This window comes from Kockovaella imperatae (assembly GCF_002102565.1).
Source record: "Kockovaella imperatae strain NRRL Y-17943 chromosome Unknown BD324scaffold_4, whole genome shotgun sequence".
Lineage (NCBI taxonomy): Eukaryota > Fungi > Basidiomycota > Tremellomycetes > Tremellales > Cuniculitremaceae > Kockovaella > Kockovaella imperatae.
Genome location: NW_019028944.1, coordinates 893,232 through 918,300, shown reverse-complemented (window position 1 = coordinate 918,300; position 25,069 = coordinate 893,232). Strand labels below are relative to the sequence as shown.

Genomic DNA, 25,069 nt, shown 5'->3' with positions numbered 1-25,069 from the left:
AAACGCAACCGGACTCTGGGAATGTCATTTGCGTCATGAGATGCATATCCCCCTCATGCATGGATCAAGCTTGGTGCCTGCCAGACGGGTAATATCTGTCTCCGTCTCCACCCTGGACGTGTTTCTCCTGCATCTTACCGAGTCCTCAAATTGGGAATGGACTGCGATTGATGATTCACTCTGAGACCTTGAGGACGAGTTTGGCGTAGCCTTGCTGATGAGTACCGTGCTCTGCTCACCCAGAATACTAGGCCAGACGCATGCAAAACTACTTGGAAAGACATGATGGTCGTTTTGCTTTTCGACGGTACGATGAGGCGATGTCGTCTGCGACAATGGGCCACCGAGGTGTATCACCATGACTATGGATTCCAGAAGTTGCTAGTTGACCCGCATCATCCCAGCGCTTCAATATCTGTTTCTGGTACAAGGTTCAGGACCCTTGGCTCGCGGAATCGGTAATACGTTGGATTAGACTTGATGATGATACCAGGATGATCCACATAGAGTACCTCAGTCTCGCCAACATCCTTGAACACCCATTCATACCAAGTAGACCAGTTGTCCTCTTCGTTGCCTTCCTGGTCGAACCTGGCCATGAAAACCCAATTGCCACCATTTCGAAGTGTCGGACACACCTTCTTGTACAACCTAGCCAAAACAATGATCGCTTTCAGCGCGAGTCGTTCCGAGGCGCCAAGGTCTTCAGGCTCCTGAGAGAAGACTGATAAACTGACCAAAGGTCCAATGCGTGACAGGTGTTTGAGACCGGAGAGACCAGAGATAAGAGGGCTATCTGTGTTGAGAGCATACCGACGCGAGGCATACGTCAGAGATAGTTGACCGGTGTTCCCATTGGAGACCATGATCTCTGGCCATAGATGGACATCTCTGGCTGTATTGAAGACTAAATACGTCAGGTTTGGGCACTGTCTGGCGATCACATCAAAGGTATTTTGAACCTGTCTTGATATGACATCGAGTCTAAGGTTGAGATTGCACTGTAGAGGGACAGACAGCCACGTAACGCTGTTGAGTGTATGTTGCTCCATGTCGTCTGAATCAGGACGTGAGATAGCCTCGCCGCCACCGGGGACGAGAAACGACCGGGAGTATGGATAGTCGATTTTGAGCTCCGACAGCGGAGGTGCACTGGACAGTATCCACTTCTTGATACATATATTGCATGGCATCCTCGGACCATGGAGTTCCAGTCTCGCGAGCTTTTGAAGCCGCGCATTGTTTTCATCTGCAGACTTGTGGACAGTGTTATCGCTGGCCAATCGCTGTGAGAGATCGTTGGACGGGAACTGTTGTTCAAACATACCAACGACTCGGTCGTGGCTGATGATGAGCTCCTCCAGCTCAGGCATGTGTCGTGCAATCTCCTGAATGACAATAGATCTGCATCGAGCTACGGTGCCATCCTTCGATTCCATGAAACAGACTTCTAGTCTCCGCACGCGCGGTGCTAGTGTCAGAGGTAACAACTGCTGCCAAGGTATTGCTTCTTCCGCCAGTCCGAGTATCATCAAGCAAGAGATACGCGGGAATTTGACGGCTTGTCGGATCCGCCTACAAGTTGCAGAGAACGCCAAGATGGAGTGCGTTGGTCCTAGACGTCCGTTGCGACGAAATTCAGAATAGCAAATCTGGATCGTGTCTTCGCCCTCCAGTAACTCAAGAGCGATTCGCTGGATGATCTCGGATGGGAGTCGGTCCAGCCTTCTGATCTCCTTCCGGCGCTGTTGAGCATCGGCCCCACCAGAAACAGGTAGAAAGGAAGAGCTCGACATGTTCAGTCCGCCGTCACCCAAAAAGCTACCAGCTAGTGAAATCAGCGCCAGTTATTGGAGAGATATTCTTTCTCAGGAATGCTCCGGGTCACCGGTTAACCGAACACTAGGTACATTGGGTGATGTGGCACTGGGCACGTGGAATGTGGCGTGTGAGGTGGCGTGGAGGTTGTAAATGCCAGCTTGCGAGGTATGCCCAGGCTCTCCTGCACCTCCGCTCGACTGAAGGTCACGAGAACCCTCTTTTCATACCGAGTGCTTCCAACAGAAGCCACCTGACAAGTCGCTCCTTTGTCATTCGGGGTCTTGCCCAAAGACGGAGAGCCCTAAACCACGGTATAAAGGCGGCGAGAAGTAGCCCTTTCCTAGACCCACTTCCGTCTCGTTGGAGAACAGCTCATAGACTTGAGACGAACACATTGAACCGGAAATGCCCAGTCCAAAGTCGGAAATTGACGCTTCTGCTGTCCTCGTTGCTGATCCAGCTTCTGATGATGATGATTTTGTCAAGGTGTCACGATCACAACGTACAGACACATTCGGAAGTGAAGTCACCGATGGCTTTCAAGTTCACGAAGCGGGAGATCTCCTGCATTCGGGATTGGTGCAGACAGGTGAGTCAGATACTTTGAGCGGCTTCTTACAGTCTAATGTTCAGCGACGGCAGATTTGCTCAACTCCAAGACAACAACCCACCCAACGTTTATAGAGGCACTGGAGAAGGCTGATGCAAACACCGTCAGCAATTGGTGGTACCATGAGCGCGACAATTTCCCTCTGGATGAAGGTAGTACGGTGTATCCCAGTGCTGACATCGCGAATGGCCGTTTCGCGCTCATCAATCTTCGAGGTATACTGATGGATGATAATGAAGAGCGCGATGCGAGCGTGACGGCAGACAACCAGGCAAAGTATGACTCGATCAGAGAGGAACTTGAAGCGGGTACATACAAGCACCGTGAGCAGGCTCGGCGCTATAGGCAGAAACGGGTGTCTCAATAACTCTTCCACGCAGACTATGCCGCGAGCCAGAAGACAGGTCAAGCCAGTAGCGCGCCAGGTGGGAACGCTTGAGGCGGCTCAGTGTGGGACGGAGATGGGAGCCGCCTATTGTACTTAGAGCGCTCTCTTATCCATTGCACAGGATGTGGTGAACGCGCGAAGCATGCACGAAGTGATGGGGCATTGCCTCTTTTTACCAAATCAATCCAGAATTTTCAGAGGGGGAGATGTCCCAGCCTGCTCTCTGATGGCTCTCGTGCAGAGTAGATCTTGATACGGGTCACCTGATTGAGTGGCGACTCTCACAGATTCGCCTCGACGAAGTCATCCTGATGCAAAGGACGTCTGTACTGTGTCAGTCCGCCGAACCCCCGCGTAAGCACAGAGGGGAAATGCATCACTCTCAACAGTGATCCCACCTTTGCCTGTCACTCGCATTCGGTTGTGAGCGCATTAGTAAAGGGAAGTCAGCTGTATGGTAGGGCTAAACGTCGATATCGTTAAATATCCATAAAGCGAGCGGCATATCTCAAGGTCTCAGCACTGACCCTCCGCGTCACGCGTTTACAGCAGTTCCTACACAGTTCATCAGAAGATGACTCGGCGATCAGCGAAACAAAATCCATCAACAGTACTCAACCAACCTCGTTCGTCATTTGCTCAGCACTGCCTGCCTCACACACCGAGTCAAGGCAAAGAAGTCATCAGTCAGTTGCTTCCCTCTGCATTGCCCGGAGAAGCCAGACGGGATGTGGACATCCATTGAAGTTGTCGACGGGCATAGTGGCGCGTTAGGTGGCGACAAATCGCAGCAAAGTCCTTCGAATCGATACGGCCTTCGCAAGTGGCGAACTGTCCCCAAGATTTACAGTCCAGGTAGCCATCCATTGATCTCACCCGCGCCCACTTTTGTCAGTCTGAAAAATCAATGGAATAGACAGTCCGAACTCATTGTGTGTTTCGCAACTTATATACGAATGACTTTTGTTAGCGGATCATTGACTTCTTCTCTTTGGTCAGAGCGACTCTTGTTCACGACCAAAAGATAAAAGGACATCATCCCTCGCTGTCAACTTCCCGCCACACTTGCGCAATGCCTAAGCCAAACGCGTCCGATGAACGGAACAGTGTCGCAGACTCAGTTGAGTCCATCGATCCGGCGATCGACTACATCGAGCCTGATAGTCGTTCAAGCACCTTCGGAAGCGATATGAACGAGGATGGTTTCGTCAATCTTTCAGCGAATTCTGGACAGCTGGTCACGTCAACGGCGATCGATTTCGGTGAGTCTGCGTAGCTCGCACCACGCTGAAAGGAATCACAGTGTTGAAAGATCTCTTCACCTGCGACTTTTCGCAGTTCACCGCCACTCTCGAAGGCGCCAATGTTGATACTGTTGACGAATGGTGGTATGAAGCATTTCCACTGTTTTCGGAAGATGCAAAAGACACTTCATTTGTCGGGAATGACCAAGCTCACGGCCGATATATCATGCTGTCGCTCAGAAGCACTATGACGAATGGCGCCGAGAAGAAGTATAGGGAGGCAGCGTCAAACAAATACCAGTCTGTCAAGGACGAGCTTGAGAAGGGCACATACGAACGTCGTGAGGGCTTGTCCTGACTGGGGATCATCATATGTTGACTGACTGACTGGCTCGTACAGCCGCTACTATGGGATACGGATCAGTGAATGATAGCGAGAGCACGGCCATGAAGACTGAGCCTAGGAAGAGGGAACAATGAGAGCGGTCAGGTACGCTCGCGGCTCTCTTTTGCTCGTGAAATTAGCGGACCGCTTTGTCTACCCAAGGAGTACTGTAGGTCAGATTGCACCCAACGTGGACGTAGAGGCTCGACGAGAATAGATAGGTAGTGGAGAGAGTGTGCAACCATGGATAGACTGCAGTGCGCTATTCGGCGACATCTTACTCCGCTGTGACCGACGGACCAGCCCTACCTCTCCCCTTGCTGCCTCGACCACGAGCTCCGCCACGACCTCTTCCTCCTCTCCCACCTCCACGACCAAGTCCGGTAACGTCGAGGACCCCGTTCTGGCTCCTTGGGCTGGTAGGGAGAGCTGCGGTATGACGGACAGGGCTTTTGACGACGTGCTGTGGTGGGCGGATGTGTTGAGACCCATGACCGGAGATGCGAGCGGTTTGTTGGGCTGCCAGTACCCTGGCTTGACCCATCAAGAGACTCTGAAGCTTGCCTTGATGGGCCATTTTTGCAGGTTGCTGAGGCGCAGGTCTGACTCCTTTGGCGGCATCGCCATAACGTATCTGCCCATTATGCGGATGGTGGTTCCTAGCGGGATTTCGAGCGCTACCGATAGGACCGTTACCATTAGTAGGGGCTTGATGCCTGGCAGCGATGGCTGGATGGTAATTCTGCATCTGCACAGCGGGCTGAGGTCCAAATCGAGGCTTGAACGGTGCATTCTGGCCGACTGGGGTGGGCGCAGAGTTCGCGCCGACAGAGAATTGGGGTCGAGTGAGGTTCAGGCAGGAAGTGAAAGGCACAGTCGATCCCCGATACTCAGAGCACCTGTATGATGTCAGAATGATTCTTTCGTGATAGACCAAGTTGCTCACCTTCCGTTGAGGGTTTCTCCGCCCATAAAAGGCACATCCCAAACCACATCAATATCTCGATTGCCAATGCCGACGACGACACCCTTCAGAGCCAAAGGCACTCCACCGGCAGCGGCGTCCACAACCATGATGACACGGTCCCCAAGCTGGAAGATCTGTCCTTGCAGACGATATGCAGCATGAGCCGGTTTGAGCACGGCTTGCCTGGGAATACCCTTGACTACTGCGCGTTTGATGTCCCCTGGAGTCTTCTGGGCCCGACAAGTATCCGCAAACTGTTCAATGAGGTGGACGGTTTCCTGGGAGACTCGTCAGCTCCACGCTCCCGTCCAAAACCAGCAGCAAGTACCTTTTCGAGTTGTTCCGCGAAAAGGGACACGGGCTCAAGATCGACGAGGCCTTCCTGTTTTAACCAGGCACGCATGGACTTGATGACCTTGTCTGGATCTTCAGACGTAGGGCAGAGCTCAGTCGCCGTTACAATGTCTACGAATTGTGTAAGTAGTGCATGTGTCCCCGCGCTACCGAGCACTCACCTCCGCTTCGGTTATCTAGATTCTGGAAGGGCCCGGGGAATGCAGCCTGGAGCAGATCAGCACGGAGATCTCATGCCTTATGTTTGACCTACTCTGTACTTCTCAAGAGCTTGTGCGGCCAGTTCAGAATACTCCCAGCCTCTATCATTGCGTCGTGTATAGCCAAGCACTTTCATACCCTTGCTCTCGAATTTGAGTGATAATCCGATGTTGGTTTTTGATCCATCATCAAGCATGACCAATAAGGTTGATGTGATTCTGGATAGAGCGAGTGCGGAGATACCGAGGCGTCTCGTGAGGGTTGGGGCAGGATGGTACCGACTTGTTGGACGGGTCATCACCAGTCGAGAGAATTCTGCGTTTTCCCGAGTCTCGGAAGGGAAGTACTAGGAGGGAGGTTCAGCTACGAGGTGGCCTGACGGGAGACATGCACTCACTGCTAGGCCGATATCCATGGAGGTCGAGGTGGTGCTCACGACTTGGCCCGCAGTGCCGTAGGCCATGCTGCCCATGAAGATCACCTTTTCGCCGTTCGGGAACTCCTCAGCCATGGGCGGCGCATCCTTTTCCTGTAGAGGATTTAGCCTTCTCCCTGCAGACGAAGGGTTATAATTCACCAGATATCTCTCATCCTCAAAAGTGACATGGGAAACGGCCAGCTGGTATGCCTGGGTGATTTCCTTCTCAGGACCCTCGTAGTCCTTAACGAGAGCTCCAGTATCAAGTCGTTTCAATCCTGACATAAAATCAGTTCCTGACTGTGACGGAGAATTGCACAACATACCCTTGAGTGGTCGGACATGCAGGATAATATCCACATTTCCGATAATCACACCGAAGCGCTTGCTATAGTGATGCTCCACATGGTCCGCAGCCTTCTTCCAGGAAATCGCCTGGAATGGATTATGATGTGTCGCCACCACTTTGGGAGACTTTCCGGTCAACTGCTTCGGCTCATACTTGTAGGTATCATCAGAGACGGCAACTACCAATCCTTCCTGCAGGTACGGCCAAGAGTGGTAAGTCTTCTTTCCGACGAGTTGGTTCGCAATGTCTCCGGTCTTGTCTCTATCTTGATGATCCAAAGTGATGATCATGGATTGATTGCGGCTGTCTGATTGGAAGACATTGACCGCATGGAACCCTAAAGTCCCGTGATGAGGGATAGTGTGAAGCGATGGGAAGCCTGCAAGAGCAGATGCTCCCAGATGAACCCCGTCAAGAAGACCCAGAATGAGATCAACGCCATCTGTCAAGGTCGGTAGATGGAAAGGCTGCTGCTTGCAGTGTGAGACGACGATGTCGGGGAAAAAGCCAGGGAGCGATGAAGGGTAGGTTGTCTCAATGTCTTCGTCCCAAAAGAACAGAGTGCTCAAGACCCCTCCTTTGTTTCTCTCCTTCTCTTCCGACGTCAGCCGGGCATCGCGAGCTGCATGAGTATCTCAGCTCCAGGTCTTGGCTTTGTGTAGTCTTTCGCACTCACGCGCCATGGCCTTCAACAGCCGCGCCTGGTCAATGAACGGGATCTTCACGACTGCCTCCCAGTCTTGCTTTTTGCCGTTCATGTCCAAGGCGAAATCTTGAGGGTAGAAATCGATAATAGGTGACGTTTCTTCAGTCATCAGATCCTGGGACGGATTAGCGACATTGCCGTTAGCCGTTCTGACCTACCCTATAAGCGCTCGGGACGTGCTCTTTACTCTCTTCGGGTAGAACTCCCATCAATTGCTGGAAAGGCGTAAACGGCTTCCCGTAATCGAAGTCAAATTTGTATTCGGCGATTCCCTTGAGATCTGCATGGAGTCAGAATCGCACGATGGATTGCCCCCCACCGGTGATCTTGGGCGAGAAATGGTACTTGTAGAACCAGCTCCAGCTAGGTACCCCCTTGTAATAGTAGTTAAGGATCCACTGGAGACCCTCGACGTAGCAGAAGAGGATCTCGTGAAGGTTTCGGGGATCATCATAGTTGATTTCGAGTTTCTCCTGCAGGGTCGTCAGCATAGAGCGGGTGGGGTATTTTCAAGCTCAAGCTGACCTTATAGTAAGTCCTCTTCCACTCAGTCATCTTTTCCTTGAGCTTTTCTTCGTAGCTCTCTTCGAAGTCATCCACGACGTTCTCTACCACCTTGGCCTTGTCGTATTTCTGAAACACTCTTTGGACGGCCAAATCACCCTCCGAATCGTCCTCGCTGGACCACTCGTCTGCGTCTTCTCCATCGTCTTCCGCATCTTGATCTGCCTCTGCATTTGCTTCTTCACCCACATCCCCATCCCCATCTTCACTGACACCTTCCATGTCAAACGTTAGCGCAACCAGAGATTGCCCATAATCGTCCACTTCGTCCCAGGTCGTGTGCAGGTGTAAAGAATCCGCAAGCTCTTGCAAGAATCGACGGTCACGCGCCGAAAATGTGTTGACAAAGGTACAGCGGTCGTTAGACGTCGGTTTCGATTGGTGTTTTGTTACAAATGATCTGATCTTGTTCAGGAGCTTTTGTTGATCCTTAGTGATGACTGGGTAAGGCGTGAGCTCCTGGCCTGACCTGAGCCTGCTACAGGCAGCTCACCAATCTTCCCCTTCTTTCTTGCCTTCTCCATCGCGTCGATTTCCTTCTGCTGTTTGCCCTTGTACCAATTCTGATCGGCAAACTCTTCCTCAAAGTTCTCGACTTCGAATCTTGCAAGTTCATCGAGCATCAACTGAAGTCGCGGTAGCGATATGGTCCCGTGCTCGTTCAGATAGCCTCCTACCCCATAGTTAGTACAAAACCCTGGTGGTGCATTGAGAGCTCACCGGCTTTCGGCATGACCTGTTTATAGATCGTCCAGATTCTTTCCAAAGCACCTTCATTGATGTGCAAGTCTGGTAGATGAGGGAGGAAATCGTTGCCCACAAAGATGCCCATGAGGATAAAATCGTCAATGATGCGCTCAAGATCGTATTCGAACGGAATCTGGGTTGCGAGGGAGGAGAACTCGAGATCAATGTATTCCCTTAGTAATGATAGGTGGAGCAAGTAGAAGTTAGTGTGTGCGAGGCTAGTGGAAAGCGATAAGCACAACCTTGCCACAAAAGTGATAGCTCACCCTGTTGACTTCTTCGTCTTTCTGCCAAACGTGACTTCCTCTCGCAAGAGGCAAAAGTGGGGGTCATGACTCAATAAACCAAGCATGATCAAATCGGCGTCGAGGCCGTAAAGACAGTGTCGTGTGTTAGGGTTGCTAATGTCGTATCAGTACGCCGACCACACCTGTAACATCAGGGGACCCACTAATCCGGCTGAGCTTTCGTCAACCGTATGAATTCTTGGATCTTGTGCTCTCCTTCTCCTGGTACCTATTTCGAGGTTAGACTCGAATGCCATACCGAGTAGCCAACTTACATCGTGTCCACTGAGGATGATGTTCACACCTCTCCACTCTGCATCCTCAGATATACGCTTTGTCACATAGTATTTCAAGTGAGCCGACAAACGAGCCATGAACGGCGTTCCTGTGCACCTATATCAGCCAAGCTCGATTGGCGCAAGACTTGATCACCCACCAGGTGTGATACAGTTTGAGTCAAATGCCTTGTCCCCTGGCAATATTTCACCTCGTCTTTCAGCTTCTGCCCTCTTCTCTTTCGCATCTCTAGCGGTCCTGAACCGCCTGCTTCGCTGCTGATTCATCTTAGCTCTCGGAGCTACGCCATCAATGGCCATGAAGAACGTCTTCTTCGGCTTGATCTTTGTGAACAAGTGATCTATATAGGCAAATATCGCCAAGATCATCTGTTCTTCAGTGATTCGGAAATGCACATCGTTTTCTGACGATGGAGGGTGGGAACAATTGTGAATGATCCCGTTCTTGAGGGGCATGTCAGCGGTCGACTCGACACAAAGCCTAACGCACCATGTCAAGGCTAGGGAATGACAATGTCAGCGGAAGGATGTTATGACTCTCATATATACTCACTATAGATTGTCAAAGGTTGGGATTGAGTTCGGAGTAATCAGTTGAGAGGTAAGAGGATACCTCTCTGAGACCCATCGGAAGAACTGTTGTGCTTATTAGATTCGAATTGGATAGCAGGCTAGCATGACTCGCCTTGGGGATACCTGGTTGACAACGCCATCAGTCACCTTCCACACTAGCAGAAATACGTCCAACTCACCCATGATGGGAATTTAGCTCTAGACTACGAGTTATGGATCTCTCCTATCTGTACAAGTAGACTGGGTGACGTCCACGCGATTGTCGAGACGTTGTGAGATGTGAGGGTAGTCTCGATGGTTTGAACGCGGATCGAGCGCAACCTCTAATGAACCGTAAGCGGCAAATTACGTAAACAATTACATCCTTCAAAAGTCCATCAATTGCTGATCAGTCTTGTAGGTTTTTGGACACACGGCATCGTAGTTGTATCATCAACATGGACAGCTCGAGCACATCTGAGGCAGGACCCTCTCAGTCCTCAACGAGCTTTGAGAGATGGCGAAGTGCCTTTGCCGCCATTGCTGGTCCATCCTCGACCCCCGAATCAGAAGAGGACAGGATGAGATTACAAGATGAGAAGGATTACAACAAGTGCGAAAAGTGGAAGATGGATCTAATGCGCAAGAGTGAATAAGGATAAGAGCACCGCTGCGTGAAACGTATGCTAATTACTTCAGGCCCGATGATCACGTTTATGTTGAAGCAATTGGACCTCGCTGGCTGCTCCTTCTCACCAAGTAACATTCAATGTTACGCTTGTCCACCGACGACATCTGGTGGTTTCTCTTCGGAGCTTGGTATTCTATTGTGTCAGAATCAGCTGTTTGGCAAAAAGCATCTGGAAGATACGCTGGCGCATGAGATGATCCATGCTTTCGATCACTGTCGGTTCAAGATGGATCCAGAGAATTTGAGGCATCACGCATGCACAGAGGTGGGTCTGCATATTGCTGCTGCCGCTCTGCAATGGGACGGGGGGGCTGAGATCTTCTGGTAGATCCGAGCGGCTAGCTTGTCTGGAGAGTGTAACTGGGCAAGAGAATTCTTCTATAGGGGGCATTATTGGAATAGGGCGACAGTGGGAAAGCATCACCAGGTCTGTTCCTTGAGGCGAGATTCACGAATCGCTGCTGAGATGGTCCTACAGGAATGCGTCAAGAGGAGAGCGGCGACATCTGTCTCATCTAATCCTGCTTGTCCTTCTCGTGCAGAAGCAGACAAGGCCGTCAATGAGGTATTCGAGAGCTGTTTCAAGGATACACGACCATTTGACGAGGTGTGTGTGTCGATTTTCGAAAGCGATGGGATCAGGCCATGGGCTGACTAGCTATAGATATACTAGCGTGTCACCTTACACTCATTCATCTCAGATATTTGACAGACTGCAAGCCGCTTGTCATCTCCTGCATCACAAAGTCACCTATCATATACATGTACCACCATGCATCTGGCACTCAGCACACCCAGGATCTAGTATTCCACTTCAACATCACCGTCTTCTCCGGTGATCTTGCCAGCTTCTCTCTCTTTCTCATCCTGACCCTCTTCGACCTGCATCTCCATCCTCTCACTACGATCCCTTATCTCACTATCTCTCCGCCTCGACCTTCCCAGCTCATCCACATCATCGTCCTCGTCCGCTCCATTTCGACTCTGCCTCCGATGTCTGTCCTCCGGTCTGACCTTACTCTTGAGGTCGGCAAGCTTTGTGGACAGCTCCTGTATGCGTTCCCTGTTATTCTTGACTCGCTCGGCTGTTTCCTCCTTTTCTTTCACCAAAGCCGTCGCCTCACTTTCAATGAGTTCGTCAATCTTGGCGATTCGAGACTCCAGCTCATCCTCCTGTTCCGGCAGCAGGACTTTTGGTAGCTATCAAGGCACGCCGTCAACTCAACACCAATAGGAAAGCTGCAAGCGATGGCAGCTTCGGGTTGCTCACGAAATAGAGCGGCTTCAGTTGATTTGGCTGAGGTGGCTCCCTCGACGGACCTTGATTGAGCGGTATGGGCGCAGGATCCAATAGTCCACCTTCAAAGATCAAAGGAGCAGCTAGCGGTGAAGAAGTGTAAAGGTAGCGAGAAGTCGGACGCAGAGTTTTGTGTCTAGCCGTCATCTGCTTAGTGGTCAGGTATCATACAGCGCATCGCAAATGTGTCCAACTCACAGCAATGCCCTTGTGTCTCAGTACATATTCCGCTGAATCCGTAGCTATCCTCAAGGTTTTCAATTCCTTCTCCGTCTCTGCGATCTCGTGATGTAATGTTGATTCTGTCCTGATCTTCGCCTGAATGCGCTCAGAGACTTGCTCTCGTCGCTTCGCCTGGGAGCCTGTGTCAGCCCTCCACGAGTTCATGTGTGTCCAGATAGAGCATCATTCTATGCCGGCCTACCCACCGCCTCGGAAGTGCGACTCGACTTGTCCTCCTTCTTGAACTGTTGAAGTGTTCCTAGCAAGTTACCGAATAATCGCTTGGACCGAGCTTTGTCTTCGACTTTGGCGTCTGCACGCATTCTCCTGCCATAAGGTATCAGTCAGAGCTCCTTGTCGTAGGTGACGGCCCGCGCGAGATTTGACTCCGGTCCACTTACTTCGCAGGAGCCTCTTCTGCCTCTGGAGATCGAGACTCCATACTTCTGCGTCTGCCAGCCGCGGGTCTGCGGGTTGATGAGCGGTCTCCTTTCCCACAGATGAATTTCGAAGAGCTTGACTGACCTTTCTGGTGATCTCGACATTGCTGCTCCTCTCTTACCCTTATCCGTATCGTACGCAGCCTTGAAAGCTTGAACGTCTATGGAATGATGATGGCAGTTGAGATCAATCAAAGTCGGTCGGAAATTCAAGGTCGGAAACAGAATATCATTAGGTAAGCAAATCACACCTGTGATGAAAAGTACAGCCCAAATGCTCGTATATTCAACTGGGTAGCCAGCGAGCAACAGGTCGACTTGAGACCAACGAGCTCTGTATGCCTCGTCCGACTTCCCTAGTCAGCCGTCTCGGCTCAGCTGGGAAACTTGTGCAATCGCCAAATGCCACTCATCGTCCCCTTCGGCTCCCAGGACAACGACATGCTTCAACATTCCAATCTGCTCCTAGACGGTTCCTCTCTACGACATTGATCGTGGGTGGATCTGTTGCGCTCATAGCGTATTATTATGACTCGAGGTCATTGTTGCATGAGCATGTCATTATGCCTGTAATGAGGCTGTTTGACCCGGAGACCGGACATCGCTTAGCGGTGAGGCTGCTGAGCGGACCTAAATGGACCAGGCCGAGGGACAGAGGTGTGGATGGGCCAGAACTGAAAACAGAGGTGGATAACTAGGCTGTTGCCATCGACCTCAGCTAATCTGTCTTGATTAGCTATTCGGCCTACCTCTGGTCAACCCTGTGGGAATCGCAGCAGGATTTGACAAGGACGCTCAAGCTATCGACGGACTGTTCGATCTTGGATTTGGATACGTCGAGATTGGCAGTGTGACGCCCGAACCACAGGTGGGCCTGTATAAAGGGTCAATGCTGACTGGGCATAGCCGGGTAATCCTGAACCTCGGTTCTTCCGTCTGTCAGAAGACCAAGCTGCCATCAACAGATATGGCTTCAATTCTTTGGGACACGGTCACGCGCTTGGCAAATTACGGGCTCGAGTCTATGCTTTTGCTCGATCGAATCCCTCATATTTCCCTTCGTCTCACTCCTCAAGCTCATCTATTCCTCTTCCTCCTTCTGATCTACCCCGGTCTCTTCGTCCAGGACATATTCTCGCCGTTAATCTCGGCAAGAACAAGACATCCGCGGCGGACTCGAATGAAGATTACATCAAGGGGGTCAAGATGCTTGGACCATATGCGGACGTCTTGGTGATCAATGTGTCGAGTCCAAACACTCCTGGACTGAGAGCATTACAGGGTCGTCAAGTCTTGGAGAGACTTCTGAAAGACGTGGTGGAGGAGCGGAACAAGATCAAGGACGAAAGGGGTCTACCAAAAGTCGCCGTGAAAGTCGCTTGTGATCTTGGTGAAGAGGAACTTGGGGATGTCGCACTGGCTGTCCGAAGGACAGGAATCGATGGTATCATTGTCAGTAATACAACCATTAGAAGAGAGGGTCTAGGTTTGCGCTCCTGTGAGTCAAGACTCCATGATCATCATATCGCGTGAACTCGGCTGAGGAGCGTCTCCAAAGCCAACCAATCGCAGATCGGAGGTCTTTCAGGCAAACCTCTTTTCCCGTATGCCCTCGAAGCCGTCACCACATTACGCTCTCTCCTGCCTCCCGAGATCCCCATCATCGGTTGTGGTGGGATCTCAACGGGTGCTGATGCCGTGAAGATGGCTCAAGCAGGAGCATCCATAGTACAAATATACACTTCCTTTGGTTTCAGAGGAGTCGGAACGCCAAGACTCCTGAAAGATGAGATCAGCGCAAAGCTCAGCGAGGGATCTTCCAAGGGTTGGCATGACCTGGTTGAAAGCAGGACGAGATCGACCACTTGGGTAGATCCTTTAAAATCTGGGCTGGAAACGCTAAAAAGGGAAGCCCAAGGTCTTGGAGAGATGTTGAGGAGGATGAACGAAGAGGACGATACGAGAAGATTGATGAAGGAGGCGGAAGCTGCTCTGAGTGAATCATCAAAGGTCGCCGAGGCTCAGCTTGTGACTGAAGAGGCGGAAGGAGGGCCGACTCCCGCATCTGACACTCAAGCAAAGCTTCTGGAGGAGGAGCAAAACACTGAGCCTTTACCAGTCGACGGACCCATTCTTGTATTGACCGACGGATCGGCAGCGGACAGGCCAGCTGAAGCTACATCAGAGGACCCAGAGATGCCCCCGCTGTCCGAGAATCTCGAGGGACGCGATGGAGAAGCTGAACACTGGCGGAACACGGTAACGAGCGGGGACCGTCGATTAGTGTAAGAAGGAGTCGATCATCGTAGGCAATGCATCATCAACACTGCATCACATTCAATCCTCTAGTCTGGCGATCCTGCGGATCAGGTGACACTATCAGAACTCAGAAGACACGTCCAACGCCTCTGCACTCCCAGCATTGGCCGTCGTCAAAGCCAAAAAATGAGGTTTCCCTCCCATTGCCGCCGCACCGCCAGCACAGCCTGGTTTGAAATGTTCAGCGATTTGATCTTGCGCCGACTCATTTGCTCACCTTCCACCGATCCTTGGATCTCCAGCCTGCAATACGATCGCACCGGGAGGCGGGGTCATCGTATGTGAAGGATACAGGTGAGGCTGAGGAGGATGCATCATCAGGTTTCCTTGGCCTGGTCCCGGATGACCTTGCCAGCTTCCAGGTGGCGGAGCATGCTGATGGGTTGGAACTGAATGGCCAGGATACGTGTTCCACTTGTTTGGAGAAGGAGGAGGCGCAGCACCGCCATACATGGAACCTGGTCCAGCAGGTTGATGATTTGGCAAGGGTCTCTGAAAGTTGTCCGCAGCTGAAGATGCCCCAGGACCCGAAGATACTGAATAGGAGTGCGCCAGGGCGGACGTGTAGTGCTTGCCGTACTTGCGCCAATCGGCTTCGTGTGGATTGCGTGGATCGTTGGCTTTGTAACCTGTATTATAACATTTGGTGCAGAAATGACCTTTGGGATAGACGAGCATCATGCCATTGTGTAACAAGGGTCGACCAGGGGTAGGTACATCTGTCGGCGTCAGATCTGATCCTGGTCTACTGGATGATCCAGCACCGCCGGAACTCGAAGGATGTGAAGGTGGTGAAGGTGGACGAGAGCTATGAGTCGAAGGACCAGCATAGCCACCAGAGGATTTGCCCGGAGGTGGACCAGCCGGAGCCTCGAATCGCTCGGAAACAGGATAAGAGCTGGTGCCTTGTGATGACTGGAATTGATCCGCAAATGGGCTTTCGAACCCAGTCGCATGTGGGGGTCTTCTCCCATAACCCTCTCCGACTCCCGTTACGTGGTGAGCTATCCCACTGCCTGTCCCGACAGCTTGTAGTCTTTCAGGTAAAGGCGGTGGACCTGAGAAGTCCATTCGACTTGGACCAGCGTCCAGGACGGCATCACTCGCTCCACCAGACACGACGGAATGATATGCTGGAGGTGGTTCTTCATCTAATACCGCTTGGTCCACAGAGTCTTGGCGGGCGGCCTGTCTATTAGTCGAGCTTCCTATTGGGTGGCGAGGCGGTGGTGGAGGACCCGCTGGAGGAGCGAAGGACATGCTCTTCAACGTGAGATGCTTGATACAGGATAGTATCAGTGAGTAATCCTCAAATGTCTGTAAAGTGGTGGTCAGAAGCGATGACCATCAACGGGATATCGCAGCTTGGCAGTTTATCAACTTTCGCTGACCGGCATCGCATTTTCCGTGGCCCGAAGGTTGAGGTAACAATAATGACGCAAGCCCGAGACCGACCTTCACAGCCCAGCAACGGATGGAATGGATACTCTCTACATGATCACAGCAAACGCAACCTCCTACAAACGCCAATGATAGCCACCTCATTGTCAACACTGAGCATTGCCGCACAAAGCCCTAAGCCTCCGACTTGCGCTTCTTCTTCTTCTCCTTCTTGCTGTCTCCCTCAACTCCTCCGGCAGCCTCCGTAGCAGCCTTCTCAGCTTTCCGCTTCTCCTTCTTCTCCTTCTTTCTCCTCTTTCTCTCGGCTTCGTCCTCGACCTCGATCCCATCGTCATCAGCATCCTCAGACTTGCGCTTCTTGTCCTTCTTATCCTTCTTATCCTTCTTCTCCTTTTTCTTCTCCTTCTTGGACGACTTATCCTTGGATGGTGTCGGTAGAGGTGTGTGACCAGCAGCAATCTTTGCCAGTTCAGGATCCATCGCAGATTTGTTCTTCCGTGCGGATTCCTGATCTTTCTCGACTTGCTTCACGGCCTGTTCTCGGTGTCAACTGATGAAGGCGGGGGACGCGCCTCGCAGACCCACCTCTGATATCTCCACCTCGTCAACCTCGCCATCTTCATCATCGTCATCATCCTCATCGTCTCCTAGATCATTCGCCAGAGCCGTCAGAGCTTTCTGGATGGCATCAGAGTTTTTGGACACGGGTGCTCCAGTCTGAAAAAAGGGATTAGTCATGGGCTGATATCTGTCGCTCCGACTCACCTCGAAGAACGCTAATCTCTCTTCGACCTGTGCTCTCAAAGCCTCCCCGAACTTATTCGTCGGAACGTCTGTCCTTGTTCAGTATCCTTTTGATCCAGATGTAGGCTTTTCCTCACCGGTGAAGCAGTCTATACGGCAAGCAATCGAGCACTTGTTCGCCAAGAATCTTGAAATCCGTCCCTTGTGTTTCGCTCCTGCTCGACCGATGAAAGTTGAATGGTAGATAAGACCGTACTGCGGTGCGTGAGAATGTGATCATTGAGCCGAGAGCCAAAGAAACTCACTTTTGGTGTGTTTCCTTTTGTTTTCAGGGCGCGGAAAAGAGCCTTCTCAGCTCCCAGGATCTGAACGGTGGACGCGGGGTATTTGGCGAGATTTGTTAGAGATCCACTACAGAAGCTGATCAGTTTTTCATCCAGGGAAGGCATCACTGAATCTCACGCGTGGCTGATCAATCTCGCAGCGATAGTCTCGCCGATAAGAGCTGAAAGATTTGGGGCCACCACGTTCATCTTCTCCACAAGATACCGCCTGAGGCTCTTTCTGTATTCTGCAAGCTTGACCACTCGTTCGGCAAAGGTTGAAATGTTGAGCAGGTCGATTTCGGAGATGTCACTCCCCATAGATGCTCGAGCAGCATCCAAGACATTCTTCGCTCGAGTCTCGTCATCGTCTAGAATCTCCTGTAATGTCTCGAGGGAGTCCTCGGACAAGGTGGATTTGTCTCCGATTTGAACGGCGAGCATGGCGTATTGATGAGCATCGGGAACAAGCTTGTATAGCTCTGGAAAGTGCCATCCGTACCATTCTCTCACTCGCATGGAGAACGTATTGAGATCTTTGTCGAGTTGGTCAGAGAGAGAAATAGCTTGTATGATCATGTTGTCACTTCGGTTTACGTTGAACTGAAAGCAAAGCATGAGCTTGACAGATTCTCGAAACAGCAAGACTGCCTACCTTGACCTTTCCTCTGGAGTATGAATGACCCAAACCAAGCTGCGCCACCGTGACATCGCCCTTCTGCATCCCGCCCTTGACCAACATTTTCTCCTGGTGCAATCTGATTCCCCGGATCAATTCCAGACTCCTATCAGACGCATCACAGATGATCCCTAGTTCACTCTGAATAGCGCCTGCCAGTCCACGTTCACTGACACCGAGCAGGACTTTACTGCTGGATTTGTTTCCCTTTCCTGAAGATGGGACGACGAGGTTGAGCAGATTTTTCAAATGGTCGTTCAGGACTCCTTCGGAGACATCGTTGGCATTCTCCAAAGCTTGAGCGGCCGAGGTGAAAGGAAGGAAAGAGGCGAGGGTGATCATCCGGGAAAAGACGTTGTAGTCGTTGACTGCATCTTGCATGGCTTTGGTCCTGGCGCCAATCTCCTCTTGCATGGAAACGGTGAACAGGGCATAGCCTGAAGCTCCTTCGAAGAGGACGTGTGTGAGTGAGCCGGACATGGTGACACTGCGAGCTGGTCCAGTAGAGAGGTGGGCGATCTGATGGTCCCAGGCTGTCTTCTTGACTCTGAGACGAGACTGAGAATGGATCGCAAGATGGACAACGCTGAGCCTCTGATGGATGATGGATGGCCTTCCGAGATGCAAGTCCTGTGGATCTTCTGAAATTATTTTTCGTGCATGACGTGGACTTAATTGCTTGATGTGATAAACAAAATCCGCCTCCCCCCTCCACTCGACAGGTCCATCACTTTGCTGCGTCGAGTCGTGCTCTGAGCGACATCCTTATCTTGCACTGTTCAGCTTGCATCTGTGTCATTCTAACCTTGTCACCCCACAGCTTTCATCTTGAATACCCCTGAAAGCTTGATTGACCATGGATCAAGCTAGGCCCAAACCACTGCCTCCAGTTACTATACACTTTGTATGTCATGTCAAAACCGTGTAGATATACATTGATCAACTCACTTCACAGTTAGGTACTTCAGCAGGTGTGTGAAAATGAGGCCTGTGGAGAGTGAAGCTTAAGATGTCATGATGACAGAGTCTCCACAGGTAGCGGTCCGACATCAGGGCGGAACTGCTCTTCTCTCGCAGTCCATTTTTCGAACGAGATATGGCGTGAGTTTCCGAGTTGATCTGTGGTCGCTGCTCATGATTGATAGTGTTTGACGCTGCCGACGGCTCTCTGAACAGACTAGTGCAGGTACCGCTCCGACCTACAAGCATCACTCGAATCTTCATCACTCATTTGCACGGGGACCACGTACTCGGTCTCGTCGCAATCTTGGTAGCGGCTTTATATCCGCCCGATGGGCCTTCAGTGACTGCTGGGTCTTCCATACCTCAGGTCGGTGAGAGATTCCCTTGCGGCGTTTCTTATAGCTGACCACCTTTCAGGTACCCAAAGGTCGGCCCAAGGTCGATATCTATGGTCCTCGTGGAGTGCGAAAACTCGTTCGAACCTCACTGGAAATCACCCGCCCATCCATCATCGATTCTAAAGAGTGGTTCGCAGTTCATGAACTGTTGTTGCCTACAGAAGAGTCGTCAGTCCCGACCAGCCAAGATGATCTGCTTGGCAACGAGGTCGCAGGACGCGACTTGTATCCGGATGAACAAGGCGTTTGGAGGTGTATTGTCCCAGAGGGTTCTAGAAATGCAGGGAAAGGCTGGGCAGTCCACGCCGGTCCGATAGAGCATCGTGGTGAGTCATACCAAGGAATCTAGAGCTCCGAGTATTGAAGCTCCCAAGTCCCTTCCCTAGGCTTCATATTACAAGAGCCCACACCTCGACTCCCTTTGGACACTGCCGCTCTGATTCCACTTCTCCAGTCGAACGCCACCGCACTAGCAGAACAGGACCCCCCAATACGCCACCCTCTCAGTCTGCTTTCCTATCTCACTTCTGTCCCTCCACCACAACCCTTCAGTCTCCCCTCCGGCGAGATACTTCATCCTCCAGACCCGTCCGGCGTATCTCCACGGAAGATTGTCATCTTTGGAGACTGTACAGGCGGTACGAAGAACGCGGCTTTCCGCGAAATGTGCCATGAACCGAGTCTCCTCATTCATGAATGTACGAGGGCTGCTGTACCTGATTATATTCAACCTAGCAAGAAGATGAAAGGTGTAGGATCAGACAGGGATGCTCTGAGGAGCTTGGAGGTAGATAAGCGTCGGCACGCCCAGGAGAAGGCCTTGCTTAGGGGTCACTCATCACCGATAGAAGTCGGCGAGTTTGCTCGCGAGATTCAACCAAAGCGATTGATCCTGAATCATTTCTCTGTCATGTGGGTCATATCTCTGGGATTTCATTGCCGCTGACACGCTTGATTTCAGGCTCAAATCCCCACATTACGCCTCGACTCAGCCTTTTCCACCCATTCTCTCCCCGCAAGCTTCCGCAAAGCAATCCGGCGACAGTGCTGGCCCAACACGCACAGCTGAGGAGCAGCTCACAGCTACGGAACTCCAAGCTCGCTTGTCAATGCAATCTATCGCTGATCAAGTCGGCGAGGTGTGGCTGGATCAGGAGCAAGCCGGACTGTCAGGATCAGCCACCGGCCTTGCGGAGACTGCTACGCAGATGATCGTCCCTGCCCGTGACTTTATGGCGATAACATTTGGGTCTCACGAACTTTCGCATGCCGAATCTGAGCAGATCCAGACCCATATGGCTGATGTGGCTTCCGTGATGCGTCAATGGAAGGACGAGGGCAGGATAAAACTTGGTCGAGGAGCTGACGAGCGATGGTTGACTCGCTGAGATCAAAACTCGTGCTCATGCATGACTTGGCAGAGCATATCGCGACCAAGATTCAGTCTCCATCACCTCTTCTCCGTTTGGTGATCTGCTCTTCTTTGACTGAGGTTGTGGTCTTGCTCTGCTGGTAGCGAATCAAGTAAAGTCTTCGAGCTTCTGATTGTACACTCACCTTGCGTTTCGGTGTCTCCGATTTCTTCTCCACGGTATCTACAGCCTCCTTCCTCAGCACAGGTTGCATTTCCTCGGTATTTGATGACAGAGAAGTCAGCGCACTGTCGTCCTAGACATGACATGTCAGCCAGGCGCTCAATGGATGCCGGGTCTCTGCATACTGATCCCTCTCGATCCTTCCTTGGACGAGGTATCTTAGGTTTGATGTCGACGCCCTCTGGCATCTTCTGTAATTCTCGCACTAGGGCAGTCGTCCTACCACCAATCTCGATGAAGTCCAAAGTCGCGGGTTTGCCATCGGGCTAAGTCATAGATCGTCAACAAAGGGGACAGTTTAAGATTAAAGTCACACTGCGTATTCACCAATGCTAGGAAGGTCCTATTCTTCGGCACAATGTCCACTGGATCCTCATCACTGTCCAATGCTTCTTGTATGGCGATCGCCTTCTTCTTTCCGTTGGCTTGCTTGGCTCCTTTCTTCCACCTCCATCTACAGCGGATTAGTGAGCTGCAGTCTGGACTGAAGCGCAAGGTAGAGCTGACCTGAAGAGCCAGTCCTCTGGGAATTTCTTGTGCTCTGCGTTAACATCCACTGCTTTCTGCGGGACCTCCCTGATCTGTCGATGGAGGCTCTCGATCTGATCGTCATTCAAGGAGGGAACTGGACAAGCAGGGTGCAGCCTGGCTTGGTACAGAATTCTATCGGGGTCATAAGCGAGGAAGCTAAACCGCATCGTCTTCCTCTCACTCATCAGCGACCCACTGCAAATACATATCTATCAGCAGAATCACACGTATCACTCTCGCCACCTACGTTGCCTACACCAGCACTGAAGCTTTGATCCATGATCATCCCTTTGACAGTTCCCCTCTTTTTCTTCAATAGTTCGCGAAACTCTTCGATAGTGGGGTAGCTAAGAACAGGATCGAATCCGAGCTTCGAGACTGGTGGGTGCTGTTCAACAGGCTGAGGTACGAGACGTAGTCGGCCGAGTCGTCTTGCTGAATATATCTTCAGCGCGCATCAATCAACATAGTAAAAGTAATAACGTACAGTCTGTGAATGCCAATTCCCGGGGCTCATCGGATACTGAACCCTGTTGCGGCTCCAGCTCCATGATACTGGGGGCAAGGGTGAGTTCACAGTTCAGACTGGACAATGCAAAACATATACAATTTGTTATACTACATTCATCAATCAGTCAGCCTCATCCTCGTTCATGCTGGCGCTTTCACTCACCTTTGGCGGCCAGATATTCCTTCTCTCTTTCGGACGCCTGACATACCAAGACGGTGTCTCGCCTTTCAGCTAGTGCTCTCAATACAATACAAACCCATCATCGATTCAACAACTCACCATGACCATCCCATTCATACCGAAATGCATGACTGGTAATCTGCCTTCTCCAGTCAAGGTCAACCAGAATCTTGGAGGTAGCCTCAGCGTCGCAAATGTACATAGAAAAGAGGCTACCTACATTTTACCTTTCCGGCGACAGCCTGTGATGGTTCTCCCGGTCACCTCGTCTCCCTGGCAGTCAATCACTCATCAGCTGGAGCGTCGGAATGTCAAGCAAAGAGACCAGGCGACACACAAATTCCTGATGCGTCACGCCAGAATACACCAATTTATCTTCCACCGTCTTCATCTTTGTGATGCGATAGCCTCTACATGCCGCTTCGATAAGCTTTCGAGTTCGTTCGACCTCTGACGACACCCTCAGTTCTATGCAGCTTATTCAACTTACCTGGGAGCTCAGGCATGGCACCGAGAGCCTTGGTTGATGGCTGGTGAATGCGTTGTAAGCAAGTCCTGGATGATCCTTTCGTCCGTTTCTTCGGCGACCAGAACTCCGAAACGTCATCGGCTTAAATCCGTTCAGGCGGGGATAAACCCTGGTGTGATCTCATCATCAGAAAGACCTATAGTGACCTTCTCTTGCTGTGTAGCGACGCGTCTACTACTGTCTGAAAGAGGTCACAGCGGTTTTCATGCATTTTCTCTTTGACAGTGTTTATAGCCTCTTAAAGCCTCCGTACTTCTTTCCCTTCGAGGCCAAGCTCTGTCTTACACGGCGCGCTCCGATTCCACCTAAGCCTGGGGATATCCGTTGAACTTGATGTAGCCGACCTGAGGTGTCCAGTCAGTTCACGCCCCTCATTTTGCCCCTCTGGTGGTAATGAAGCCCTTCGTGTCACAGACACCTACCGTTTGAACAAGCCCAGAGTTGGGCATGTGGTCTGGAAGAGCTCTGGGATCCATTCCAAAGATGGCAGTAGGGAATCCGTGATCGAATGGTGAAGCTTCGTCAAGTTTCTTCAATTGCTCCGGAGTCAGAGTCACTTCGAGAGCCTGAGGGAAAAGATCAGATCCAGTGAAGGCATTCTGTCAAGCATGGAGTGCCCCTTACCTTGATGTTGGTTTGGAGCTGCTCGACCGACGTGCCTCCAATGATCGGCCAGCAGTCTGTCATATTCTGACGACACCAAGCCAAAGCGACTGTTGTGAGCCGTGCGCGTCAGTACTAACTGGTTGCAGACAATGGGGCGACGCTCACCATGAGCCAGCTGGACATCTCCCCCAATCTCCTTAGCAACTTCTTGAAGCGCTTCGACGACCTTGACTTGTTTCTCGGTGGGCTGAGTACCGCCACGGACGGAGGCTCGCTTTTTGAGCTCCTCCGGAGGATAGAATTTGCCTTGACCAAGCACACCCCAAGGTGCTGCGAAATGATCAGCTCTTGACCGATGTGAGCCCGCGCACCAATGGACATGTTATTGTTCCGACACATGGGGATGACATCACGTTCCATGTCTCGAACGCTGAGGTTCCACAGGCCTTGGCTGGAGGGGTGTTAACTCGATGAGAGATAGTGCTAGCACAGACGGCTCACTAGATGACGAATTGGGCCATGCCATGAGCCCTGGCGTATTCGTTGGCCTGCGAGACGATCCAGGCTGGTTGTTGGTTAATAATGGGTTCTCGGACACTTTTGGGACGGACCCACCTGGAGTGTCCGAGACACCCAGATACAACACCTTTCCGCTTCTCACGAGGTCATTTAGGGCTTGCATGAGTTCTGGGATGCTTGTCGAGTGATCCCACCAGTGGACATAAAGCAAGTCGATATAGGTTGTGCGCAGTTTCTTCAACGACCTCTCGACGGAGAGTCTCATGCTCTTCGCCCCATTTCCTTGGTAGTTGATGTTGATTCCTGGGTGGACACCAGCAGCTCGATCCATGTAGTATGTAGTGTACTTGCTATGGGAAGGGGCAAGTGTCAGGTCCAAGACATAGCAGGGCAGAGATGAAAGTGTTGCTGATACGCACGTAGCGAGGACTATCTCATCCCTGATACCTCTCTTCTCCATCCATTCTCCGATGATATGCTCAGACTGCTCATCTGGACAGCAACCCAGGCATCAGCTCTGGAGACGATCATTAGATATGGGGTCAATCACCTTGGTAGTTGTTGGCAGTATCAATGAAGTTTCCTCCAGCTTCATAAAAAGCGTCCAAGAGCTTCTCGGACTCAGCCTGTCCAAGACCTTTTCCACCCATATAGCCAGTCCACTGGTCACCAAGACTCATTGCGCCAAGAGCCAGCGGTGAAACGCGGATCGAAGCCGAAGGGGATAGAAGTCGATATGTCCCGAGAGCTGTTTTCGGCTTGGGGGCCGCGGGGAACATCTCGACCCAGGCTACGCCATGTATCAGCAGCGGCCATTGAGCGATTGCTTGGTTGTCGACCTACAGGTCCGGCTATCCGCTCCTTGTGGCTTGTAGTCCGCCGATGAAGCCTCATTGTAGGTCTTGTCTTGACTCATACTGTCGATTCAGATTTGAAGTGGGAGAAGCAAGCAGGAATGTTTAGAAGTCTGAACGGAAGACACGTCAAGCCGTTACGGTCAGCTTTTTATCCTTCGCATGACCGCTGCCGAGTTTCCAAAAGGTGTGTATGGAGATTTGGTGGAGGAGAGAAATATGTGGAGGGCAAGTCATACTGGATAGTGGAGGAGCCACACTGGCAGTGGAGGTTACGCCATCACGGTGGTGGTGCACGGCCTACTGCAGAATGCAGCTCGTCGGACTCACCCAATTGTTGAAAGTGGAGGCTTGACTGAGAGTTCGAAAGGTTCAGAA

The 25,069-nt window shown here is 51.5% G+C and overlaps 11 protein-coding genes across 11 annotated transcripts; 4 read left to right on the top strand and 7 right to left on the bottom strand.

Annotated features, from left to right (window-relative positions):
* Positions 1-26: 26 nt before the first annotated feature.
* BD324DRAFT_621252 (hypothetical protein) lies at positions 27-1,858 on the bottom strand. Its single transcript, XM_022015367.1, has one exon. It carries the CDS (start codon positions 1,794-1,796, stop codon positions 396-398), a length of 1,401 nt encoding a protein of 466 aa, XP_021872451.1. The 5' UTR covers positions 1,797-1,858; the 3' UTR covers positions 27-395.
* A 166-nt stretch (positions 1,859-2,024) lies between these two features.
* Positions 2,025-4,543, top strand: BD324DRAFT_655808 (hypothetical protein; the record flags this gene model as incomplete). The annotated part of the gene is made up of 8 exons (XM_022018826.1): positions 2,025-2,410; positions 2,455-2,754; positions 3,107-3,173; positions 3,209-3,242; positions 3,410-3,751; positions 3,790-4,081; positions 4,123-4,404; positions 4,464-4,543. Exons 1-8 carry the CDS (start codon positions 2,227-2,229, stop codon positions 4,541-4,543), a joined length of 1,581 nt encoding a protein of 526 aa, XP_021872450.1. The 5' UTR covers positions 2,025-2,226.
* A 30-nt stretch (positions 4,544-4,573) lies between these two features.
* On the bottom strand, positions 4,574-10,201 carry BD324DRAFT_364077 (putative exonuclease). The gene is made up of 22 exons (XM_022012587.1): positions 10,090-10,201; positions 10,023-10,033; positions 9,891-9,973; positions 9,828-9,837; positions 9,478-9,781; positions 9,317-9,426; positions 9,206-9,270; positions 9,021-9,155; positions 8,728-8,972; positions 8,501-8,680; positions 7,969-8,447; positions 7,763-7,916; positions 7,602-7,723; positions 7,414-7,558; positions 6,715-7,359; positions 6,548-6,666; positions 6,368-6,499; positions 6,023-6,316; positions 5,931-5,976; positions 5,744-5,880; positions 5,395-5,693; positions 4,574-5,347 (listed from the first exon to the last, which is right to left on the bottom strand). Exons 1-22 carry the CDS (start codon positions 10,091-10,093, stop codon positions 4,726-4,728), a joined length of 4,341 nt encoding a protein of 1,446 aa, XP_021872449.1. The 5' UTR covers positions 10,094-10,201; the 3' UTR covers positions 4,574-4,725.
* A 117-nt stretch (positions 10,202-10,318) lies between these two features.
* BD324DRAFT_621246 (metalloprotease ATP23) lies at positions 10,319-11,349 on the top strand. The gene is made up of 5 exons (XM_022015366.1): positions 10,319-10,537; positions 10,589-10,845; positions 10,909-11,007; positions 11,059-11,187; positions 11,245-11,349. The coding sequence occupies exons 1-5, from the start codon at positions 10,348-10,350 to the stop codon at positions 11,251-11,253; spliced, it is 684 nt and encodes a 227-aa protein (XP_021872448.1). The 5' UTR covers positions 10,319-10,347; the 3' UTR covers positions 11,254-11,349.
* Positions 11,350-12,714, bottom strand: BD324DRAFT_621242 (hypothetical protein). Its single transcript, XM_022015365.1, has 6 exons — positions 12,625-12,714; positions 12,501-12,566; positions 12,306-12,426; positions 12,076-12,231; positions 11,851-12,024; positions 11,350-11,780 (listed from the first exon to the last, which is right to left on the bottom strand). Exons 1-6 carry the CDS (start codon positions 12,642-12,644, stop codon positions 11,382-11,384), a joined length of 936 nt encoding a protein of 311 aa, XP_021872447.1. The 5' UTR covers positions 12,645-12,714; the 3' UTR covers positions 11,350-11,381.
* Positions 12,715-12,785: 71 nt separating this feature from the next.
* BD324DRAFT_588950 (hypothetical protein) lies at positions 12,786-14,852 on the top strand. Its single transcript, XM_022013774.1, has 4 exons — positions 12,786-13,225; positions 13,276-13,407; positions 13,446-14,037; positions 14,098-14,852. The coding sequence occupies exons 1-4, from the start codon at positions 12,878-12,880 to the stop codon at positions 14,826-14,828; spliced, it is 1,803 nt and encodes a 600-aa protein (XP_021872446.1). The 5' UTR covers positions 12,786-12,877; the 3' UTR covers positions 14,829-14,852.
* A 219-nt stretch (positions 14,853-15,071) lies between these two features.
* BD324DRAFT_649886 (hypothetical protein) lies at positions 15,072-16,118 on the bottom strand (the record flags this gene model as incomplete). The annotated part of the gene is made up of 1 exon (XM_022018058.1): positions 15,072-16,118. One exon carries the CDS (start codon positions 16,116-16,118, stop codon positions 15,072-15,074), a length of 1,047 nt encoding a protein of 348 aa, XP_021872445.1.
* Positions 16,119-16,433: 315 nt separating this feature from the next.
* On the bottom strand, positions 16,434-18,485 carry BD324DRAFT_607972 (putative small nuclear ribonucleo protein; the record flags this gene model as incomplete). Its single annotated transcript, XM_022014092.1, has 7 exons — positions 16,434-16,793; positions 16,845-16,976; positions 17,025-17,092; positions 17,141-17,258; positions 17,309-17,414; positions 17,466-17,929; positions 17,982-18,485. 7 exons carry the CDS (start codon positions 18,483-18,485, stop codon positions 16,434-16,436), a joined length of 1,752 nt encoding a protein of 583 aa, XP_021872444.1.
* Positions 18,486-18,746: 261 nt separating this feature from the next.
* On the top strand, positions 18,747-20,874 carry BD324DRAFT_645106 (beta-lactamase-like protein). The gene is made up of 7 exons (XM_022017605.1): positions 18,747-18,909; positions 18,961-18,976; positions 19,041-19,106; positions 19,151-19,335; positions 19,386-19,692; positions 19,741-20,278; positions 20,328-20,874. The coding sequence occupies exons 1-7, from the start codon at positions 18,862-18,864 to the stop codon at positions 20,752-20,754; spliced, it is 1,587 nt and encodes a 528-aa protein (XP_021872443.1). The 5' UTR covers positions 18,747-18,861; the 3' UTR covers positions 20,755-20,874.
* BD324DRAFT_577737 (hypothetical protein) lies at positions 20,817-22,634 on the bottom strand (the record flags this gene model as incomplete). Its single annotated transcript, XM_022013277.1, has 11 exons — positions 20,817-21,227; positions 21,289-21,415; positions 21,469-21,624; positions 21,674-21,687; positions 21,740-21,927; positions 21,980-22,047; positions 22,100-22,110; positions 22,166-22,234; positions 22,283-22,352; positions 22,404-22,452; positions 22,517-22,634. Coding segments are annotated over 11 exons (1,281 nt in total), but the record flags the coding sequence as incomplete, so codon positions are not given.
* Positions 22,635-22,853: 219 nt separating this feature from the next.
* On the bottom strand, positions 22,854-25,003 carry BD324DRAFT_363682 (putative aryl-alcohol dehydrogenase). Its single transcript, XM_022012586.1, has 10 exons — positions 24,681-25,003; positions 24,388-24,627; positions 24,257-24,329; positions 23,934-24,187; positions 23,820-23,883; positions 23,690-23,769; positions 23,484-23,648; positions 23,337-23,425; positions 23,135-23,278; positions 22,854-23,056 (listed from the first exon to the last, which is right to left on the bottom strand). The coding sequence occupies exons 1-10, from the start codon at positions 24,751-24,753 to the stop codon at positions 23,018-23,020; spliced, it is 1,221 nt and encodes a 406-aa protein (XP_021872441.1). The 5' UTR covers positions 24,754-25,003; the 3' UTR covers positions 22,854-23,017.
* Between the last annotated feature and the right edge of the window lie 66 nt (positions 25,004-25,069).

Excerpts from the sequence above, each read along its gene's own strand:
- BD324DRAFT_621252 (XM_022015367.1), bottom strand. The coding sequence starts at position 1,796 with ATGTCGAGCTCTTCCTTTCTACCTGTTTCTGGTGGGGCCGATGCTCAA.
- BD324DRAFT_364077 (XM_022012587.1), bottom strand. Across the intron at positions 8,448-8,500 it reads AAGAAAGAAGGGGAAGATTG|TCATCACTAAGGATCAACAA; the intron begins GTGAGCTGCCTG and ends CGCCTTACCCAG. Across the intron at positions 7,559-7,601 it reads ACGTCCCGAGCGCTTATAGG|GATCTGATGACTGAAGAAAC; the intron begins GTAGGTCAGAAC and ends AATCCGTCCCAG.
- BD324DRAFT_621246 (XM_022015366.1), top strand. The coding sequence starts at position 10,348 with ATGGACAGCTCGAGCACATCTGAGGCAGGACCCTCTCAGTCCTCAACG. Across the intron at positions 10,538-10,588 it reads GATGGATCTAATGCGCAAGA|GCCCGATGATCACGTTTATG; the intron begins GTGAATAAGGAT and ends TAATTACTTCAG. Across the intron at positions 11,008-11,058 it reads CAGTGGGAAAGCATCACCAG|GAATGCGTCAAGAGGAGAGC; the intron begins GTCTGTTCCTTG and ends ATGGTCCTACAG.
- BD324DRAFT_621242 (XM_022015365.1), bottom strand. The coding sequence starts at position 12,644 with ATGTCGAGATCACCAGAAAG. Across the intron at positions 12,567-12,624 it reads ATGTCGAGATCACCAGAAAG|ACCCGCGGCTGGCAGACGCA; the intron begins GTCAGTCAAGCT and ends ATCAACCCGCAG. Across the intron at positions 12,427-12,500 it reads GCAGAAGAGGCTCCTGCGAA|GAGAATGCGTGCAGACGCCA; the intron begins GTAAGTGGACCG and ends ACCTTATGGCAG.
- BD324DRAFT_588950 (XM_022013774.1), top strand. The coding sequence starts at position 12,878 with ATGCCTCGTCCGACTTCCCTAGTCAGCCGTCTCGGCTCAGCTGGGAAA. Across the intron at positions 13,226-13,275 it reads GGCCAGAACTGAAAACAGAG|CTATTCGGCCTACCTCTGGT; the intron begins GTGGATAACTAG and ends TGTCTTGATTAG. Across the intron at positions 13,408-13,445 it reads GTGTGACGCCCGAACCACAG|CCGGGTAATCCTGAACCTCG; the intron begins GTGGGCCTGTAT and ends GACTGGGCATAG.
- BD324DRAFT_645106 (XM_022017605.1), top strand. The coding sequence starts at position 18,862 with ATGGATCAAGCTAGGCCCAAACCACTGCCTCCAGTTACTATACACTTT. Across the intron at positions 19,336-19,385 it reads CTGGGTCTTCCATACCTCAG|GTACCCAAAGGTCGGCCCAA; the intron begins GTCGGTGAGAGA and ends ACCACCTTTCAG. Across the intron at positions 19,693-19,740 it reads CGGTCCGATAGAGCATCGTG|TCCCTTCCCTAGGCTTCATA; the intron begins GTGAGTCATACC and ends GAAGCTCCCAAG.
- BD324DRAFT_363682 (XM_022012586.1), bottom strand. The coding sequence starts at position 24,753 with ATGAGTCAAGACAAGACCTACAATGAGGCTTCATCGGCGGACTACAAG. Across the intron at positions 24,628-24,680 it reads AGGAGCGGATAGCCGGACCT|CCTGGGTCGAGATGTTCCCC; the intron begins GTAGGTCGACAA and ends TACATGGCGTAG. Across the intron at positions 23,426-23,483 it reads AGATGTCCAGCTGGCTCATG|TCGCTTTGGCTTGGTGTCGT; the intron begins GTGAGCGTCGCC and ends GGCTCACAACAG.